This window comes from Physeter macrocephalus, chromosome 21 (genome assembly GCF_002837175.3).
Source record: "Physeter macrocephalus isolate SW-GA chromosome 21, ASM283717v5, whole genome shotgun sequence".
Taxonomy (NCBI): domain Eukaryota; kingdom Metazoa; phylum Chordata; class Mammalia; order Artiodactyla; family Physeteridae; genus Physeter; species Physeter macrocephalus.
The window spans coordinates 77,051,691-77,073,000 of NC_041234.1; the positions used below are offsets into that span (position 1 = coordinate 77,051,691).

Genomic DNA, 21,310 nt, shown 5'->3' on the forward strand with positions numbered 1-21,310 from the left:
GCAATGGGAGCCATGAAAGGTTTTGGAGGAAGAGGAAGATAAAGCCTTCTTTGGCAGCAATCAAGCTGGACAACTTTGCAGATTTATCCTCGAGTGTTACCAACTGCAGAAACCACCAACTCTGAGGACTAATGTTTTGACTGAGGGAAAGGAAAAGGGGAGAGAAGGGGAGAGGTTGGAAATGGGGAGTGAATAATTAAAGGTCTATACAGATAAAAAGCACTCCTGGTGCGAAGTGATAGAACGGTCTTCCTTAATTCCTCATTGCAGAGGCAGCCCAGGGACTGAACTCGAAGCATAACCTACCTTTTTCCCCATTTAAGACTTGAAGTTTCCACCTCAGTTTAGGACTTCCTTTAATATCAAGACTGTGCTTTTGGCCAGTGCGAAGCAAGCGTAGGGCATTAGGACCCAGCGATTGTTGTAGTGAGAGCGGTTGAATCTCGGTCTCTCAATTTTTCCCTCGAGCTCTCTCCTCTCCCTTTGTCATTCTAGCTGCCTGCTGCCTCCGCAGCATCCCTCTAGCTCTCTCTGTGCTAAGTGCCTGCGCCTTAGACAGACAGGGTGCGCAAAGCAGCAGTATTAGTCGGGACCTGCCTTGGTGACCCCATGGCATCCCCTAGAACCGTAACCGTCGTGGCACTCTCAGTGGCCCTGGGACTCTTCTTTGTTTTCATGGGGACTATCAAGTTGACCCCCAGGCTCAGCAAGGATGCCTACAGTGAGATGGTAAGTGAAGCAAACGGGTGATGAGGAGCGCACCCCCAAGGGATGGCGAGTACCTCTCCCCTTCTTTCCTTCCCGGTCCACAGTCCCAGCCCTTTCACCCCTACCCCCACCCCGGACCCTCCCTTCTCCCCAACAACTTTGCAGCTGGGAAGGGGCAGCTGGACGAGAGCGATTTCATTTGCGGGCTATGCCGGGAGCAACTGTTTTGGAGCCACTGAATGCCAGTTGGGGGAGGGGTTGCCCAGTGAGTACCCCCACCCCCAAGTAAACCGGAGGGCTGAGACCTGCGTAATACCTGTCATTGGCAGGAGCCCTTCCCTCCTTCCAGCACACCCAAAGTCCCAGCAGCCAGTCTGCAAGTCTGATTCCTTCCCTTGGAGCTAAGAGTTTAGCAAGCTGGAGAGTTTATTTATCTTGGGGAAGAACAAAAGGCAAGGAGGAAAGAGCTGAGGGCGAATGGGCTACTGAAACAAGCAATTTTTAGGGGCGGGGAAGGTATTCCTCATCCCTGGCGGAGAGCCGATGGTGTTCCCCTAGCCGCCTGGGCGTGTGTCTATATCCTCGAGACAAAGCCGACTTGGCCCAAATAAAGGTCACCGAGAGCCTGCTTCTTCCCCTTCTCTCAAGGGAGAGCTGGATGTTTTATTTTGTCTTGTATATGGGCTAATCTGCAAAGTCTGCTTTTCCTCTCCTGCAAAATAGTCCTTAATCCCCACCTTGTCTCCTGTGGATGACCAGGGCCAGGCCCTCTGCAGGTTTTCCCCTCTGCAGAGTTAGAATCATCAGAAGGTGAATGGCCAAAACATCTCCTCTGCAACCTGGGGGCTGGGCTGCTCTCCACAGTTGGGTGTGAAGAGGACTTGTTCCTATGCTGTGGAGTACGAGGTGATGGCAGGGGATGTTTCCAGCACTTCCGCTCTCGCTTCTCCCCCTGTCACTTTGCATCTTCATTTCCTCGCCCCAGCTGAAGAGAACCTGCTTCTCACCGCTTTTGCCAGGCTGCCAGTAATGGGAGGGAGCCCATTAATGGGTTCTCAAGGTCAAGAAGGAAAAGAGCTTAGGGGAGGAACAGGAGGGAGAGAGATGAAAGGCAAGAGGGATTCCCCATTAGGGCTAAGGCAAGGAGGAATAGCCCCACACGTTGACAGTTGACAGGAGTAAATAGCTCTCCTGGAGCTCACTGCGGAGCCTTCCAGAGCCCCTCAACGTGAGCTGCAAGTGGATGGAGTCTGGCAAATTGTAGACGCTCAGAAATGTTTGCAGGCAGCTCTGGCTTCTGTCTCAGGGTTTGAGCTGGTGTTTCCCATGTCTCTCTCACCACAGGATCACCGTGGGGTCGGGGAGGGTGGCTGGGACTCAGGGGCCAAGGTCTAGCCCCAGTTGCAAATGCTAATGTGTTTCTCCTTCCCCCTTTCCCTCCTCCCAGAACATTTGACCAGATGGAATTGAAATCAGGTCAAAATGAGTATCCAAGGAAGCCTGCATTGGGGAGGGGAGGGGAAGTGGGGTAGCAGAAGCCACCAAAGGCAGAGGGAAAGGGTGGAGGGGAATTACCACTATATTTTTGTCTTGGCAGCAGTGGTTTGGCGTTAGATTATAAATAAATGCATATGCTCTTGCTTTTCTTTCCTTTTCATATATGCATACATTTATATGTTTGTGTGTGTGTGCCTTGGGTATATTTAAGCTTTCCCTTGCCTTAGGGACATAGTACCCTTCTTCAGTATACTCCCTGTCTCCTATATCCTGCTCAGCTGCTTTAGAGGCCGCCCAAGCTGCACCCTAAGAACAGTGTTAGGTTTTGAAGGCAATCCAACTAAGATGGAGTCACCGGGAAGCTTCCTAGCAGCTTGGCAGGAGCTCATGAGGAGGACCAACCACAAATGGGTTTGCAGTAGGTTTCTTCCTAGGGCGTGGAGCTGTCTATTACAGTTTAATGAAAGGCAGAAGAAATATATGAAGATTCCATATCATACAAAGGAACATATTTAAATAGGTATAATCTAATACAGCAGTACAGAACCATTGTGTGTGTGTGTATGTACGCACAATTCCGTGCTTCTGTGCTCAGGGGCATCTGGAGGCAATGGAAGAACTATATCTAGCTGGGAGGTAAACTTCACAGTAGCATGAAGCTTGAGGAGGATTTTCAGACCGCCGTTTTCCACGGTCCCCTCCTGCGTTGAGTATTGGGCCCCAGGCTAGAGATGGCTTTCTGGCATAGGGCCCACTGCATAGTGCCTGGGCCGGCCCAGCTTTATCGTTGAATCCATAGGGAGTGGGGACAATTCAGTTCTAGTACAAAGAAGTTGCTCAGTTTATATTTGTTGAGTGGCTGGGTGAATGAATGAGTCATTGTAGCATTGTCTTGGCTTGTCACCACCCTTCAGATTTCTCTGGTTGGTTCTTGATGATGCAGTTCAGAAGCCATTTCTTGCCCAACCAGAGATCAGCTGGGATGATTATCTGGGATTTTCTGTTTTGCATTTAGGAGTGATTCCTCTGCATTGATGGAGTTAGTCATGTATTGACTGCAGTGGCTTTTTGTATAAAATCTCAAGGTGTTGTTGTTGCTCTTGTTGTTTATTCTTTAAAACATCTCTGTGAGGTAGATTCATTTTTTAAAGTTATGCTTATTTTACTGATGGATAAACTGAAACAGAGCAAGTTTAATGACTTATCCAAGATCCTAGGGTAAGCTGCTGTTGGAGCAGAGATTAGAAACCAAGTCTGTGACTCAATATTCCCAGTAGAGGAGTCATTAATGGTTACAACTGCTTTTTTGGATGTCAGAACTTACAACCGATTCTTGAAAACATCTGGCACATTTTTTCTCCTTTTTTGGTACCAGTTTAACTGCCCCAATCCCATATTTTGGGGTTTCATTTTACTTTGAAACCAATTTTTCAAATTTAGAGGTTTTTTTTTTTTTTGCTTTTCTGTCAACTATTTTTTCTTGTTTTAAAGCCATTAGTGTTACGCTTAGGTGTTATCCCCTCCATGGAAAATCACTGCTAAAAACCAGACAGACAAATGACTATGAACTTCTTTCCTGTCTCTACTGGGGAAGCCAGGAAAGGCTAGTGGAAAGAGTACAGACTTTGAGTCATGTAGGTTTGGGTTCAAGACCTGACACTCTTAGTGTCTGTCTCAGTTTCTTCATCTGTAAAATGAGGATAACAACCTACCACAGGAAGTTGTTGTAAATATTAACTGAGATTACATATGGAAGCATCAAGTACAGTGTATGAATATGTTAGGTGTTCAAGAAATGCTCTGGGTTGAGGTGATGCTAATTGATTCTATTTTATGCAATGGTTTCCTGACTAATTTGAATGGCCAGTTTAAGGGATTGAAATCAGGCATGTAAAAGAGCAAGATGCTATTTCCTTATGCCATGGTGAACAGACCTCTATGCAGTCAGCTAATATAGAAAACTCCACACTTGCTGCTGGGTAATACACAGTGGATCCCATGCAGAATTTCCAGATGCCTCTCTTGAATAGCCTGTTTGGTATGTGTCACTCCATACCTCCTCCCAATTTAGCAAGTGTCATTATAGAGTACTCTAAATCCCACGTGAATTCAACACGACTGACCACTCCCCTGACTAAATGCCTTCATTAATTCACTTGAAATTGTGAGACAGCACTTACAAATGCTGCTAAGCAGTTTAACATATGAATGGTTGACTTGCTCTAAATTTGGTATTCAGCTCTTTGTAACAGTGGTTCTCTCCTTTAAGCACAAAGGGCCACAAATGGAATAGTAAGAAAACACCACAAATCCTGTCACGTTGAAGCCAAAGGATTTTGACCCTGAGGAAGAGAGGGCAAGTCTCTGACAGGGCAGGTCTCTGCCACTTCTTTGCAACCCCTTATAGGGAACGTTTGTTGTTGATTTGGATGATTTGCTTATTTATAGTTAAATGCCCTCCATATTTCCCCAGGGTTTGTGTAGCCCTAGGAAAATACTCCAGATAGGTTTGGGCAGTTTATTTAATGCCCATAGGTGATCTTTTATACTTCCAATCACACTATTAATTGCTTTCCAACTACATAATATTTGGAATGATAAGGTAATAATACTAAGATAATAATAATAAGATAGTAATTTACTGATGCTTAGGCTGTTCTCTGAGGTGGTACAGTATATTTATTCCCTCAGAGAGGCAACTAACCCTGAGATGTGAAATGACGTTGCTTAGTTCACACAGCTAGCCATCCTAAGCTAAACTACATTGAAATTTATGCTAGGGAGCTTATAGCCTCTCAATGGCCAACAGCTGTGCTTGTTTCGGAGCGACTTTTGACTGACAGTGGAAGTCAGACCCTTCTCCCCTTAGATGCAATCTGGGAGGGATCCACCTTGGTTAGTAGGACCAGGTTTGCCAGCTTCCTTTTTAGGTGGGCATTATATGACAGTGGAAGGTAGAACTGCTTAAAAGGTGTTTTTCATTCACATGGATATTTGGCAGTTAAACATGTGATAGTTTATTATTGCATTTAAGAAATGATCTATGATTCACATATGGCTATTTTTCCTACAGAGATTCAGGAAAATCATACTTGAAACAGTAAATTTTGCAGCACTTATGTAGCCTTTATGATCTAAGATATCAACCAGGCTGAGATTTTTAGTCAAAATATATTTTTGTCAGTGCCCTCTTTTGCTTTCATATAGTTTTTTTCCCTGTAAATTGTATTGAAGTATAACATACATACTGAAATGTGCACCTAAGTGTATACAGCTTGAGGAATTTTCAGAATGCCCCTGTGTAACCAGCACCCGTATCAAGAAGCAGAACATGACCAGCATCCTAGAAACCTCCCTCCTGGCCCCTTCCGATTACTACCTCCCCAAGGGTAAATCCCAACTCCAATAATATAAGTTAGTTTCACCTGTTTTTGAACTTTATATAAATGGAATTATACAGTATGTTAGCCAAAATTTTTTTCTTTTACCTAACTAGCATAAGTGAACTAAAGTAAGCCAATTGTGAGCTGCTCAAGTTTAATGTAATTAATATGAGATCATGGCCCCTGGGGTGTTGTGAAGAATAAATGATAAAAAGAAAAAAGGTATAACTAAAGAAAGGCTCCATATGCTTTTGACTCATGTCTGAATCACATCGTCTCATACTATAAAAATGGACCTGCTTGAATCATTGCTATTATCATTAAAATAATTACTGTGGCTTGCAAACATATCGATTTCTAATTGTGTGGTTCATTAAAGATAAAATATGTGTGTGTGGCCCTTGGTTGATGCTATGACGTTATGATTCTTTGACCAAATCTCCAAAATGCTCATTTAATTTACAAAAGGGGAAACTGAGGTAATAAAATACTTAGTAATTTTCTGCAAGCAATTTAGGGGCAAAACTAAAATTGGAATTTAGCTTATCTTAGCCCAAGGATATTGCTAGATGACTACCTTTGATTAAAGGGATTTGAAACATTTGACTAAACCCTTCTGGCTCCTGCTTCCTTCCCCTATAAGGAAACTATGATTTCAGGGTCTGGGTCATGGCAATGAAAAAGAAACAGACATAACAAAGTGAACTTCCAGAGCCTTTTGGGAGAGTGACTCAGTCAACTCCCTTTATTCTAACTGTCAGAACAATTAAAGTCATTAGAGATCTAATTACTACAGACTTAAGACACATGACCCTTCTATTGTTGGAATTGAGGTGGCCCAGACCAAGTATTGTTGCTGCTGGCAATAGTAGGATACTTTGGATGTCTCTATCCTACTCCACAGGAGAAAGAATAAAGGGCTTCCTAGACTGTCAAAACCTTATCCAAGCTTAGTCCCATCTCTAACAAGTTAAACATTCCCTGTCTGGAGTCATGGAGAATAGATGCTATCTGTACCTACTCAGCTTTGAACTAAAGATTTGATGAAATGGCTTATCCACATGCAGTTTCCTCTTGAGAAAAGAAGGAAAGAAAGAGGCAACTGCTGCATAAAAATATCTACAGCTGCAGTTTAAGAGGTTAGATAAACAACTGAAAAATAATATGGAGTTAGAGCAAATGGAGAGAACAATGATCACTGAAGTCATAGGAACTTGATTTAAAGACCTGGAATTTGGCCTACAGATTTCACTATAGTATAGATAAAAATCTATTCCTAAATGATGGGTGGTTAGCCCTAGGCAAAAAAGGAATGTTTCCAGAAGCCATTCTGTCAGCATCTGTAAATCTTGGCTCTGCACTGACTGTAAGAAGCTCATCCTGCTTCCCGTGTTCATTATGCCAGAAGGTTACACTTAGGATTTAGGAACTGCCTCTTGGGGAGCTTTGTGTTGCTAATTTAAAAAGGTCCTAGCTTAAAAGTGTTAAGGAAAACTCTTGCTTCTAGATTTCTTTCCCTTATGTCCCCCTGCTACCATCACCAGAGTGTTGAGGGAGAGAGAGTGGGCAGGTGGCATCTAGGTTAATAGTGAGAGGAAACTACCAGATGCCCTAATCCTCGGCTCAGCTGTGCTCCACATGGGTCTAGCTCAGTTCAGCGCAGGGTTTTACTCTGCCTACTGGTCAACCTCTCTCCTAATTTCTCTCTGAAAATCCCTGATTTAACCTAAAATGGGAAGAGGGAGGAAGAACTACTGATACTTTGTGTTTCACTATATGCTCAGGAACAGGTTAGGGACTAGAGGTGAATAAAGGTAAATAAAGACAGGATCTGACAGGGCTAGGATTAGGCAGAGGTGTGAGGCAGTGTTGTGCAAGTGCAGAATCAGATCCTGCCTCTATTTAAAGTTGTGATATTTTATTTGTTGTGAATATTATTTACCTTAATCAATGAGTGTTTTGGTGCCTTCTTAAATTTTGCACTCAGGGGACATAGGCTTGCTTCATCTTAGTCCCAGCCCTGCTCAGGGAAATGAGGCTCAGAGAGGGCAAATAATTTGCCCAGGGACACCAACTAGAAAATGACAGAGATGGGATTTGAAGCCAAGCCTGTTTGAATCCAAATCCATTCTTCTTTTTACTAAACCACTGGTCTTGAAACAGTACTCATAAAGGACTATCTTGTGCTACTCATGATAATTAATCCATGAAATAAAGGTGCATTCATTAGAGAAATGATTTAACATTTGTTCCAAACTAGAGTGTGTGAACACTATTCTAAGCACCAGATGCTCCTGACAGGTCAAGTTGGCTTTCTGCCTGATTCTTGTAATACTTGTCTTGCATCTGGTGCTTTTGACTATTCTCTTCTTAAAATTTTTGGCTCCTATGACCCCATTTCTCCTGGTTTTCCTCCTACTTTTCTGACCACATTTGCTTCTGTCTATTTTGTGGATTCTCTTCCTCCTCCCATTTTTTAAATGTCTGTCACACATTTTCCCACTGTCTACATTCTACCTGGCATACTGATAACTGTCAATTCTGTATCTTTACCCCAGACCTCTATTATGGAGCTGCCTACCAGACATCTCCACTTAGGTGTCTTAGAGATACTTCAACTAAAAAACTCCAAATTGAGTTCCTCATTCCTTCCTGCCCCATCCCCCTCTTCTTCTGGATGCATTCTTGACTTCTCCGTTTCCCTCAGTGTCCACATCCAATGAGACATCAATTCCTGTTGATTGTGCATTCAAAGTATCCTTGAGTCTCTCCCCTTCCCTCTATCCTTACTGTCATTACTCTAGTCCAGTTCTCTCACCTGATCTCCTCGCTTCCAGGCATACCCCTTCCAATCCATCCTCCATGCTACTTCCAGAGGGACCTTCCTTAAAAGCAAATTATGTTGTTCCCCTGGCTTAGAGGATAAAGTCCAGCTCCACAACGTAACACTCCATGATCTGATTCATATCTGTCTTCTCTGTCTCATGTCTCAACCTTTCCCCCTTCCTCCCCCAACCTATGCTGAGCTGGGGCAGTGTTCGAAACACGCCAGTCTATTTTGGGCTTCAGGGCCTTTGCTCATCCAGCTTCCTCTGCCCTCGATGCCCTTCCCTTATTGATCTCGCAAACATCTGCTCTTCTTTTAAGATTCCACTCTAGCTTTTCTCAGTCCCCATCTAGGGAGATTGACCACTCTGGTGTGCCTCCACTATACCTACTACATAGTTTATTTCAGCACCCATAACACTTTATTGCACTTATGTACTTCCATAACTTTTCTTCTCGTAAACTCAAACTTCAGGAAGGCAGGGCTTTTGAATGATTGATGTCTGTATCTGGAGTACCGAGTACAATGCCTAGCACAGGAGGCACTTAATAAATATTGAATGAATTAATGGATTCTTCATGAAAACAAAGTAGTGGGCAAAACCAGAAAGACACTTGATAAAATCTCATCAATTTACTACAAAATGAGGATTGGGTCAATCTGAATAGTTAAAAAAATGATTATCTGTTACTCTAAGGTCAGTATAATTCTATTACTTTGTATTATATCCAGTGCCTCCCTTCTCTGTTCCATGATATCTGCCTTTGGGCTACAATTAGACCTTATACAGTACTCTATTATATACCACTAACCATGATGCTTTATAATGTTGTTTATGCATCTGTTTCCCCCCATTACACTGAGAGCTTCTTGACCCTATCATATTCATCTCTGTATCTCCATCACATAATCCATAATAGGTATTCAGTAAATGTTTATTGAATTAAAATTAATGAACTTGAACCAGGCTAATCAAAGTTATGTCTTGTAAAATCCTAGGGATTTATCTCAATGACCATAAGAACGATTTTTGTCTTACCATATTTTAAAGATATATAAGGGGCTAACATTTGCATACATTTAAATTTTTCTCTTTGCTTAGCACACACTTTTTTATTTTTACAGATTCCACAAATGTAAACTCCAACTCAGCTCTTTTTTGAATTAACACAGATTCCAAATTAGGGAAGTCCAAATTAGTGAGGCTTTACCGCCTAGTCTCATTTTTGTTGGTATTCATATGCATCTGGGTTTGGACAAGGTAGGCACTAGAAAATGTGGATATGGCTAATCAGTACCAGTTTTTATGGGCCCACTGAATTTTCTTTTAAATTCTTAATGTTGTTTATGATTTATGATCAGAAAAAAATTTTTTTAATAAAAGGTGCTTCCACTGCAGGGGGCATGGGTTTGATCCCTGATCGGGGAACTAAGATCTCACATCCCACCCACAAGGCATGGCCCCCCCACCCCAAAATTTTTTTTAAACTATAAAGCCAAATTCTCTTACCTTTGGTGCTGTTACTAAGGTTTAAATCACCGGGATCTCAGCAGATTGCTTGCTTTTTTCCTTAATTACAAGGCTTTTATTTAGGGGGCACAGTAAAAAAAGAATATAACACCCTTGGCTGGTGTGGAAAGGGAATGGTGGGGAAGAAGGACCTTGCTTGTGTTATCTTCATTCTAATGTTAAAATCATGGTTAATGCAGCGATTTCCTTATGGTATTCCACTCTAGAAACGTGCTTACAAGAGCTATGTCCGAGCCCTCCCTCTGCTGAAGAAAATGGGGATCAATTCCATTCTCCTCCGCAAAAGCATTGGTGCTCTTGAGGTGGCCTGTGGCATTGTCATGACCCTTGTGCCTGGGCGTCCCAAAGATGTGGCCAACTTCTTCCTACTTTTGCTGGTGTTGGCTGTGCTCTTCTTCCACCAGCTAGTCGGTGATCCTCTCAAACGCTACGCCCATGCCCTGGTGTTCGGCATCCTGCTCACCTGCCGCCTACTGATTGCCCGAAAGCCCGAAGACCGGTCCTCTGAGAAGAAATCCTCACTGCCAGGGAATGCGGGGAGTACCGGCAATGCGGGAAATACCGAGGAACAGCCGTCCTTATATGAGAAGGCCCCTCAGGGCAAAATGAAATTGTCGTAGGAAAGCGGAAGTGGAAAAAAGTGGACCTTCCAGGCAGTTGCCTCCATGACACCCAGGAAGATGTCAGTGTGTGTTTTTCATTTAATTTATTTATCTTGGGGGAAAAGGGACAAATATAACCTGCAAATTAATGGCCCTATTGGCTTGTGTACACCTATACCCTAAAATGACCTCCCCACATAGATGTATGTGCACCACCTTTAATCACTCTGGGGCAACTCTCACATCTTGCTGCATGTACATGTATATGGCTAACTATTGAAGTGTATTTGTGAGATGGACTCCAGCAAGCATGTGACTGTGAGATTAAGTGTGGGAAAATGTTACTTAACTGTGTGTGTGTGTGTTTGCGTGTTTGCACACACCTGCGAAGAAGGCTCTGATCTTGAACTAATCCTGCATAGGTATCCTTCCCTTTATAGACTGATTCTAGTGAAGGCAGAATAAAATAAATCTCCTATAAAGAGAGTCCTACTTACTTCTTGGTATAAAACAAACTATGTATTCCCATGGGATGGGGGAATCCCTCACTAGATTAAGCTGAAAACTTAAACCTACCACTTTAGGAAAAATTTCCTTCAATTTGAGACACTGAGTTACATGTAAAATGAATTAACTTCTACTTTAACAGTTGCTTAAATTGTAAATACTCCATACTGAGTTTAATTAAAATAAGGGAAATGTGCAGTCAATAGATAATCTAATTCTTCAAGTGATAAAATTGGAAGTTTCACCTTGCCTTTGTCGGAGCCCAACCTACTAAGCTCCTTTACTCACACTTGGAAACTGAAATAGTAAACTTTATATCGGACATCTTTTTTGGATTTTCTTAAGCCAAAAGCTGCCTCACTTCCACTGTTCTCAGCAGCTAACCAGGATTTGGCAGCTGCTCCACTGTTGCAGTTGAGGGAGCGAGGATTAGTCCCGTTAGAAGTCTGTGAATCTCAAACTAGCTGTTCTCTTAAATCATCTGATATTTGACAGAGGAGCCGTATCCAGTGTTTTGCTGCCAAACAGATTCACTATTCCTATTGAATTTTCACTGAGCTTTGCTAGTGTAAGCAGAGATCCAAGTTACCCCCACAGCTGTCTCCTCTACACCTCTTTATCATTCCAGTGAGTGGAGTTTAGCTGGGGGAAGGACATTTGATATAGGTTAGTTGGATTGAGCAGTATGAAAATTTGCTTTCTTCATTACGTACTGCTGCTTCTCCTTGTTAGATGTGCTTTGATGGTTTTAATATTATTGTGCCAGGGATGGGGAAAGGGGTGGGAGTGTTGTGTGTGTGGGGAGTACAAATTATTGTATTTTCTTCGATATCATTGTTCTTGTTGATTGATACCTCTCTGTCTTATTTCTCTCATTCTTTCAAAATAAAAATTTTTGAAGTTTGGAGGAAATGGTCTGGACAAATAATGAAAATCTGGAGAGAAAGGGTCATGTCATGGGATTCAGGTTGTCTTATTTTTGAGTGGATGAGGGAGGAGAATAAAGAGAAGGGGGAGTACAATAACTTAATATACTAATGTGGTTACTAACTTTCCAATCTCATTTAAGTTTCCTCACACTTCTGTGATGTCAGCACATAAGACAGAAAGCCACAAAATTAGATCTCAATACAGTTCCCAGGTTTGGGGAGTTCTGCTTTATTAGGTGATGCCAAGGGAAGGTAGAAAAATGATTTCAGAAATAATTGCAGGTATATTAAATAAAGATGAACCAGTGTCTCTCACTATATATGCATCCACAAACTGGCACAAATTCCAGTGCCCCAGACTTGTCACATTAGGCAAGTTATTTTACCACTCAGGGCCCCAATTTCATTTACAAAAATAAGGGGATTGAAGGCTTAAAATTCTTTCCAATTTACATTTGAGTATGAAATGATTATGAAAAAATGACTCGAGAAATTTTCAGTTTTACTAGATAAGGAAGATCAGCTATCACAGAAAATACTGAACACTCAGTTCTCATGCATGATTAAATATGATTTCTTCAAAGTACTTTGAAAACAATGTAAGATGTGGTAAATAATCATTTTTTGCTGTAGTCTTTCCCAAATAGATCAACTTAGTCTGATTCTTCATCTCTCCCCAAGATTGCAAAGTTTCCTCCCACACTTTTGCCTATAGTTTATGGGTATATTTTGGCCTCAAAAAAATCAGTGAGAATCATTAAATTTTTATCTTTCCTCTCCAGTTCCTACTCTCGTAAGAGACTAAACTAGGGACTAAGTTCAGGTCTCAGACTAAGCCCTTGCTGCTGTTTTAGCCAGTTTCTTTAAGGTCCATCGATTCCTCAAAGTTAGGAATCTTTACTTGTTGACTGGCCGGCTACCTACAAGCTGCCACATCTGGCTCAGGACGTACGTTTCCAGCATACTCTAGAAGGTATGCGTGCCCATCCTCGGTAAAAGGAGGGCAAATTCAGCCGCGGTCCTTTCCTCCCACCTCCTAGCGACAGCTTCAGAGGTGTCAGAGCCTTTAACATAATTCTCTTGCCCAACATAGGAGAAGCAGCCTTTATTGAGAAGTTTGCAGTTTCATATTTTCCTACAGATTCAAAGTCCCGACATTTGGGGTCAATCTGAGCAAATGGATCACTGTAATTGGTCTTGTTAAACTCAAGAACCGAGACACTAATTGTTCCGTTTTAGGCACAGTGACGAATGGGAACAATATTAGAACAGTGGGAACATCAGCCAATTGGCTGATTTCAGCAGCACCTGCCCGCCAGCCGGGCGTCCCCGGGCCTGGCGGGTGTGGCCGGCGGCTCTGCGGAATTGCTTTTGCGTCAGCGTGGGCGCGCGCGCCGCCTCGCGCCATTTAGCTGTGACCCAACCAATCAGGCTTCAGCAGAGCGCGCGGCTCCGCCCTGAAGCCCCCTGCGGCGCCGCGGAAGCGCATGCGCGGGGCGGAGCCCGCTCATTTGAATCCGGGAGGTGACGTCTGGACGCCAAGAGACTTTGGGACTGAGGAGTATTTTAGGTGAGGTACTTTTAAACACCGGGCAAGGTGGGAGCCCCGAGGCCGAAGGGAGTCAATCTCCTGACTTCTGAGCAAGACTGTCTTACAAGGTGTCGGGTTTTCCCCCAGACCGGGAATCTGCCCAGTGGGTCAGTTGTCGTGGCCAAGTTCGCTCCCTGCTGGGGCAGGCTGTGAAAGGGGGTCCTTGGGGAGCGATGGGACGGTTCCACCGGAAAGGGCCAGAAGCTGCTCGCCCGCCCTTCTTTCGTAGGACCCGAGGAAACAACTCGGAACCTGGAACCTCTCGGTGGGTTAGACATACATATTGCTCTTCTGCTCCAGTCTCATCTGTTCTAGGGAGGTGGGGTTGAGTGTCATTACGACCATTCCCTTAGTTTTTCGTATCTGAAGCCCCAAACTTAGAAGTCATTCTGGCTTCCTCTCTTTCTTTTTCCCTACATCCAATTCCTTTATTACGGCCTTGCCCAGTCTCCTTCCAAAACATTTCACGAATACAATCATTTTCTACCTCTCCTAACATTTACACCTTAGGCCAGGTTCAGATTGCAGTCATATCTCTTCTGGACTTTTGCTAGACCCTTTTAATTGTCTGTTTCCACTCCTGCACCCCTAACATTCTATTCTCCACACTGCAGCTAAAATTATCTTAAAACATAAATCAGATGGTATCACTCGCCTGTGTAACAGTCTTGCCTTCCCCCATAGTTGCCTATGACACTTAAAAACCAAATTCCTTGTTCTGGCTTACAAGCCCCAATATAGCAGTCCCTGTCTGCCTTTTTGACTTCGTCTCCCACTACTCTGTACCTCTTTCATGCCACTACCCCACCGACCCTCGCCTCTTACTGGTGTTGTTGCTGTTTCTTTAACACACAGAGCTCTTGCTTTAAGGTCTTAGCATGTCTTCTTCTTTCCTCTCCATGAATTACTCTTCCACCAGCTCTTAACATGGTTGGTTCCTCCTGGCATTCTAATCTCAGCTTAAAGGTCACATCAGAGAGGTGTTCTCTGAACACTTATTCCAAAGTAGCTTCTCACCCCCACCTCTTTTCTATGACATCACTGTATATTACGTTCACTGTTAGTTATTTACTTATTTATTGACTCTCACAACTCCTCTTCACTCCACCCCCATAAGTTTCATGAGAGCACAGACCTTGACTGTTCTGTTATTTTATCCCTGGTGAGTACAGTTGTGCGTGGCATATATTGGAGATGATGCTCAGTAATTATTTATTGAATAAGTGAATTATCGGGGCATGTTTCTGTTCTGAGAATCCTTAGTTTGGCCACCAGTTTGTCTTTAACTTAGCACTGACAAAGCAGGCAGCATTCAAGATTAAAAGCAAAATCAAGGCAGGGTGGAGAAAAATAGGAGTGGAGAAAGTAACATTGAGTTCATGAGATGGATTAGTTTTGGACTCACTTATGTGATATAGCCCTTTTACGAGAATTTGTTATGTTGCCTGTACTCTTACTGTTTTTTTCCCCTCACAAGGCCAGCTAGTGAATGTTACCTTGGAGAGTTGTTTCTGTCCCTATTTAGGTCAAGAGCTTTTTGAGAAAGTTAACCTATAGATTTTGTTGCCTGGATTGCTGTCAGTTTTTTTTTTATTGTGTACTTGTATGCTAGGTCCTCTGTACTAAATGTGGGAATACAGGCATGTGTGATCCCTGTCTTTGTGGAGTTAAAAGGGAGGGACAGTTTGGCTGGTTAATGGTAACTTGACACTTGTTTCTGTATAGAACACGTGCAGTAATGTCACTTCAAAGGAAAGTTCAGAACTCTCAGGCACAAAAGAGGACTTCACAAGGTAGTAATAGCTATCAGACTAGACTCTCGGCCTGGAAAGTAAAAGAGGACCTAAGTGACTCAAAGAGCATCTCGAAACATGGACAAAACAATCCAGTGGAAGATTATGAACATGCTGATGATCAAGCAGAAGGTGCTCTGCAAATAGCACTGACATACTTTGAGAAAGGTAAGACAGATTGTTTTCCTTATGTTAAGTCCTATTCCTGTAAAAATATTCAGACTTTTTTTCTTAAGGATTTTTAAAAGAAAGCATATTTTTGCTCATTCGTGATTTTTGTTTATTTAATGGACATTTATTGAGCACTTACTACATATCAGTATGCTAGGTACTAGGGATATAGCAACAAAGCATGTTCCTGGCAGAGTGGTTTCCAAACTGTTGCACATTGGGATTTCCCAAGAATCTTTAAAACCCACTGGTACCTGGCATCTACTCTTAGACTTTCTGATTTTATTGGTATGGGATACAAGCTGGGCATTGGGAGTTTTTAACGGCTCCTTAGGTGATTCCAATGTGCAGCAAAGTTTGGGAACCACTGGCCTAGTTTTTGAAACAGCTTAGTCTAAGTTCAGTGCTTTTAGTTAGTTTAGAGCAGAGAAGCCAGGGCAGGATTCAGTTTTCCTGCTTTGCTGTGAAGTATTCTAGGGTTTTAAAGGCTTTGAAGGGTTTTTAGGAAGACATCTTTTACGTAAAGCTATTCCTTTGAAGAATCCTAATTGTAACTGTTGAGGCTGAGGAGTGAGAGAGTTTTAAAATACTCACTATTTAATATTGTTCCTCTTCCAGGTCCCATTAAAACTTCACAGAGTAAAGATAAAACCTTGGAGAAACACTTGAAAGCTGTGGAAAATGTGGCATGGAAGAATGGGTTAGCTCCAGAAGGAATCGACATTCTATTAAATGTGGCACTGAGTGGCAAATTTGGTATGTCAAGGGGATAAATTTTTCAGTTTGCTATTTGTTTTGCCTTTCAGACTGAATTAGATTGTTGATTGGAATCAGCTGCAGTTAAAGTACTATATATTTTTCCTATTCTCTTCATAAAACCAATCTGATAAGATTATATCAATAAAATGGGCCTTTCTTGTGTTCAGACTACCTTATGAACTAAAAGTTTCTATGTGCATATGCTGAAAATGGCTAATTATCACATATCTTTAAAAATAAAATGGATTCTTGTCACCAAATACATGGGAGCCATTTTTAGTATTTTTCTTAGGAAGGATAGATAATAATTTAAATAGTGTTTCTGGAAGGCACATTAAGAGATCACTTGGTCTATTTTATTGCCTTTAGGTTCACTTATCTATGGCAAGTCCCTGTTGATACTGTCTCCATTCCAGTGTCTGTGGCCTTAATAGTCAAAATGCTTTTTCTTTTGTGCCAATGCTTCCTTTTCTGTTCTAAGTTCATTTGTAATGGCAGTGGGCGGAGATTCTTAGAAAGAAATAATATCTGTCCGTTATTCTTTTTACTTGAGAAGAACCTTTAAACCTACCCTCACCCAAATTTAGACTTAGAGAGTATTTTAGCCCTTGAACATTCTCATTTTAAAGGTGAGGAAACTGAAGCCCAGAGTGGTTAAAGAGACTTGCTTAATCTCAGAGCTAGAACTGGGGAACTCAGATCTCCTAACTCCCCTTCTAGTGTTTATGCTGCACCACACTGCTACTGGGTTTTCTCCTTTTTTTTAAAATTAAGACAACTATCAAAATTGGATACTTTGTATACCATTTTCTAGCCCTTGCATATTGGGTTCCTTTGTGCATACCCTATCATGTTTGCAGTTGTGTGTGTGTGTGTGTGTGTGTGTGTGTGTGTGTGTCCGAGAGAGAGAGACAACACATTACTAGCCGAATTCAGTATATGACTTCCAGGAATTTTCGTTTTCTATATTTTTTTAAAAAAATTATATATTTATTTTTGTCTACGTTGGGTCTTTGTTGCTGCGTGCAGGCTTTTCTCTAGTTGCGGCGCACGGGCTTCTCATTGCAGTGGATTCTCATTGCAGAGCACAGGCTCTAGGCACATGGGCTTCAGTAGTTGTGGCATGCGGGCTCAGTAGTTGTGGCTCATGGGCTCTAGAGCACAGGCTCAGTAGTTGTGGCGCATGGGCTTCATTGCTCCGCAGCATGTGGGATCTTCCCGGACCGGGGCTCAGACCCGTGTCCCCTGCATTGGCAGGCGGGTTCTTAACCACTGCGCAACCAGGGAAGTCCCTAGTTCTCTATTTTTACCTGATTAGTTCTCTTTGTTTTCCTACAAAGTTAAATTTGACCTAATAAAATTGGTCTTCTTCTAAGTGGTTTCAGATTGGTTTTGACAAATTTCTAGGAATTCATATTTAACTAATTAGTGTCTATTGAGAACAATTCTATCTATCCCTTCTCCCCTTAAAACATGTATAGAATGCACAGATGTTTTCTATTTTGGAATTTCTCTTTTCTTTTTTGATATCTCAGAAATTAACGTTTAGAAGGTTTTCGTGATGTTTGCCAGGTCTTGTTGCAAATGCATGCATGTTTCAAAATGCATGCCTCAGACTTAGAAACTTGTATGTAACAATTTAAAAAATAATCTCTGGCTTTCTAGTCTAATTTCGTTTTTCTGTTAAGCTGGAATTTGGTGACATTATATGTAGCCTCATTAATTGCTTTTCTCCTTTTAGTTATTTCTGTGATATCCACCATCACTACCAGATCTTTATATGTAGCTCTTTTGCTAAGTTGAAATACATATTGAGGGGCAGGTGTGCTAGAAATGTCATAATTAGGTACAAAGGGACTTTGGACTCTTTAGTAATTGAAAAGTCACTGGGAAGTAAGAATAGAGTCTATATTGAATTCTCCCTTTGAATTTGGTACACGTGTAAAGTGTTAGCGGTCAGACTGTTGTAAACTTTACAAGGGTTGGGGGATGGGAGTAGGGGAGAAGAGAGGAGTAAAAACAAGATACCATGAGACTGGAAAGCAGAGATTTTTATTCTTGTGATTCATTACCTGCCATCACTGCTTCCTTTCTTCTTCACAGAATGATGGGGTAGGAATTGATGAGATATATTGTTGAAGTTATGTAGGATATATAAATCTAGAGATCTGATGTACAACATGATGACTATAGTTAGTAATATTGTATAGAATACTGGAAATTTGCAAGAGAATAGATTTCATGTGCTCTTACCACACACAAAGAATGGTAACTATGTGAGGAGATAAAATGTTAATTAGCTTGACTGTAGTAGTCATTTTATTATATATAGGTATATAGTATCTGCCGGGTGTTGGTTCCAGGACCCCCTGCACATACCAAAATCCTAGGATGCTCAAATCCCTTGATAAAATGGCGTAATATTTGCATATAACCTACACACATCCTCCTGTATACTTTAAATCATCTCTAGATTACTTATAATACCTAATACAATGTAAACACTATGTAAATAGTTGTAAATACAATGTAAATGCCATGTAAATTGTTGTCTTATGTGGCTAATTCAAGTTTTGCTTTTTGGAACTTTCTGGAATTTTTTTTAACCGAATATTTTCTGTCTGTGGTTGGTTGAATCCACAGATGCAGAACTATGGATATGGAGGGCTGATTATATCATATCATCATGTTGTGCATCTTAAATATATACAATTTTTATTAAAAAAAATACGAGGTCTACACTAGTAGGAAAAGAAAAGATGTATAAGATGTTTCTGAGAATGCTACTTGCAGGCGAAGTTAAGAACAGTGTTATCTTGGTGAATGGATGTGATCACCATGCTATAATGCATGTAAGACAGCCTTTAAAGACCTGTATGTTTGTAAGAATGCTACTTGTTGGAGAAGTTGAGAACAGTGTTATACTGAATGGATGTGATTACCACGCTATAATACCTGTAAAACAGTGGTTAAAGACACATGTATCCAAGATATTGTTGAGGCTTCTACTTGCATGAGAACACTTTTTTTTCAGTGAATGGTTGTGATCACCACTGTATAATGCAAATAAAACAATGTTTAAATACAAAAAGAAATTGATGATATACATGTATATTTAATTATTGAAGCCTTAATAAGCAGAAATTGACATAGGGTGTACACAAAACTACTTGCAAAATCACTTATATTAGCAGATGGGAGGAGAGCATAGAAGCCAAGAGAGTATGATGGAAAGATTGGACCAATATAGAATGGTATTACTACCAGCTAATAGTATAGTTGTTTCATTCTGCTATCCTTCCCACTTTTTTGGGGGGGATGGAGACTAGAAATATATCTATTCATTCTTAAATGTAGCAGCTCATGCAAGATATCTTAGAGTAGCTTTAAATAAATCAGCATCTATTATGCCATTTTAAAAAGTCCTTGAAATTTTCCTAGGAGTAAAAGACTTTTTTTGAGGTGTAATTCACGTACCATAAAATTCACCCTTTTGAAGCATACAATTCAGGGTTTTTAAAATTTTTTAGCATATTCATAGAGTTGTGCAACCATCAACACTATCTAATTTCCAAACATTTTCATCATGCCAACAAGAAATCCTATACTCATCCTCCCTTGTTAGATAAAAATATTAGAACCAAAGAATTTGCTTTATAGTTTATATTAAAAGTTAAAGGTACATTTTTGTTTCAAACTGTGTTTTGTAATAATGATGAGATATTGAATATTATTGCCTTCAATGTGAAGTGAAATTTTAGGACTAAGGGTTAATAATAGTAAGGAAACAGTCAGGATCCTAAAATGTAGTTTGATTTAGAGTTTGTCTTTCCAGGGAGTGCTGTAAACACTCGGATATTCAAGTGTATGATTCCAGCAACTCTAATATCAGAAGATTCTGTGGTTAAGGCGGTCTCTTGGCTTTGTGTTGGCAAGTGTTCTGGTAGCACCAAGGTAATCTTTTTAAACACTTTGATGATAAGTCCTTCAGAACCACTTAAGGGCTGGCAAGGAAGAGCCACTTATGGAGTAATGGCAGTGGCCTTTTGTGCAAAGCCTGTAGTTTTGGAACAATGTAGCTTGATGCAAGGAGTCTGTTCAAACAGAAATTTTTACTGAGAGATAAAATCTGTTATCCTTCTTTGTGCTAGAGGCTTCTAAAACAGCCCTGAGGGGGGAATTAGGCTCTCTCCTCTGCAAGTTATATTTCTCTAAACATAAGCATTTTGTCTCTCAATAGGTACTTTTTTATCGTTGGCTGGTTGCAATGTTTGACTTCATTGATCACAAGGAGCAAATTAACTTGCTCTATGGCTTCTTTTTTGCTTCATTGCAAGATGATGCACTGGTAAGTAAAAATTGGACAGCATCATGCATCGATCAAATGGTACATGCTTGTATATCGATGCACCATATGTGCTTCAAAGTGCCACACAACTTTCCTTACTTATTTTAAAATATATGAAACACATAGAAAAGTATAAAGAGTAACATAACAAACATCTTGACACCTGTCTCAGATTAACAAATAAAATTTTTAATGTATTTGCTTTATATCTTTTTTAAGGAAATAATTGTAACAGAATTGAGTTCACATGGGCGTCTCTTTGCTGATCTAGAGCAATGATTGCCATCTTTTCCCTTTTAAACCACTTCAACAAGGTCCTTTGGGTCACTTATTGTACAGTTTCTTTTTTTTTTAACATCTTTATTGGAGTATAATTGCTTTACAATGGTGTGTTAGTTATCTGTTTTACGTTTGGTAGTGTATATATGTCCAAGCCACTCTCTCACTTTGTCATAGCTTACCCTTCCCCCTCCTCATATCCTCAAGTCCATGCTCTAGTAGGTCTGTGTTTTTATTCCCGTCTTACCACTAGGTTCTTCATGACCTTTTTTTCCCCTTAGATTCTACATATATGTGTTAGCATACAGTATTTGTTTTTCTCTTTCTGACTTACTTCACTCTGTATGACAGACTCTAGGTCCATCCACCTCACTACAAATAACTC

At 41.1% G+C, this 21,310-nt stretch overlaps 2 protein-coding genes across 2 annotated transcripts in view; both read left to right on the plus strand.

Moving 5' to 3' along the window:
• The first annotated feature begins 468 nt into the window (after positions 1 to 468).
• TMEM35A (transmembrane protein 35A) lies at positions 469 to 11,967 on the plus strand. Its single transcript, XM_007110888.2, has 2 exons — positions 469 to 729; positions 10,153 to 11,967. The coding sequence occupies exons 1-2, from the start codon at positions 610 to 612 to the stop codon at positions 10,564 to 10,566; spliced, it is 534 nt and encodes a 177-aa protein (XP_007110950.1). The 5' UTR covers positions 469 to 609; the 3' UTR covers positions 10,567 to 11,967.
• A 1,738-nt stretch (positions 11,968 to 13,705) lies between these two features.
• CENPI (centromere protein I) overlaps positions 13,706 to 21,310 on the plus strand; it is a 47,091-nt gene continuing 39,486 nt past the window's right edge. Inside the window, exons 1-5 of the mRNA XM_007110889.4 lie at positions 13,706 to 13,840; positions 15,301 to 15,536; positions 16,158 to 16,295; positions 20,134 to 20,252; positions 20,539 to 20,646. Of these exons, the coding sequence (XP_007110951.2) occupies positions 13,749 to 13,840; positions 15,301 to 15,536; positions 16,158 to 16,295; positions 20,134 to 20,252; positions 20,539 to 20,646 (693 nt within the window). The 5' untranslated portion in view covers positions 13,706 to 13,748. The remainder of the gene's footprint in view (positions 13,841 to 15,300; positions 15,537 to 16,157; positions 16,296 to 20,133; positions 20,253 to 20,538; positions 20,647 to 21,310) is intronic.

Excerpts from the sequence above, each read along its gene's own strand:
- TMEM35A (XM_007110888.2), top strand. The coding sequence starts at position 610 with ATGGCATCCCCTAGAACCGTAACCGTCGTGGCACTCTCAGTGGCCCTG. Across the intron at positions 730-10,152 it reads AGGATGCCTACAGTGAGATG|AAACGTGCTTACAAGAGCTA; the intron begins GTAAGTGAAGCA and ends ATTCCACTCTAG.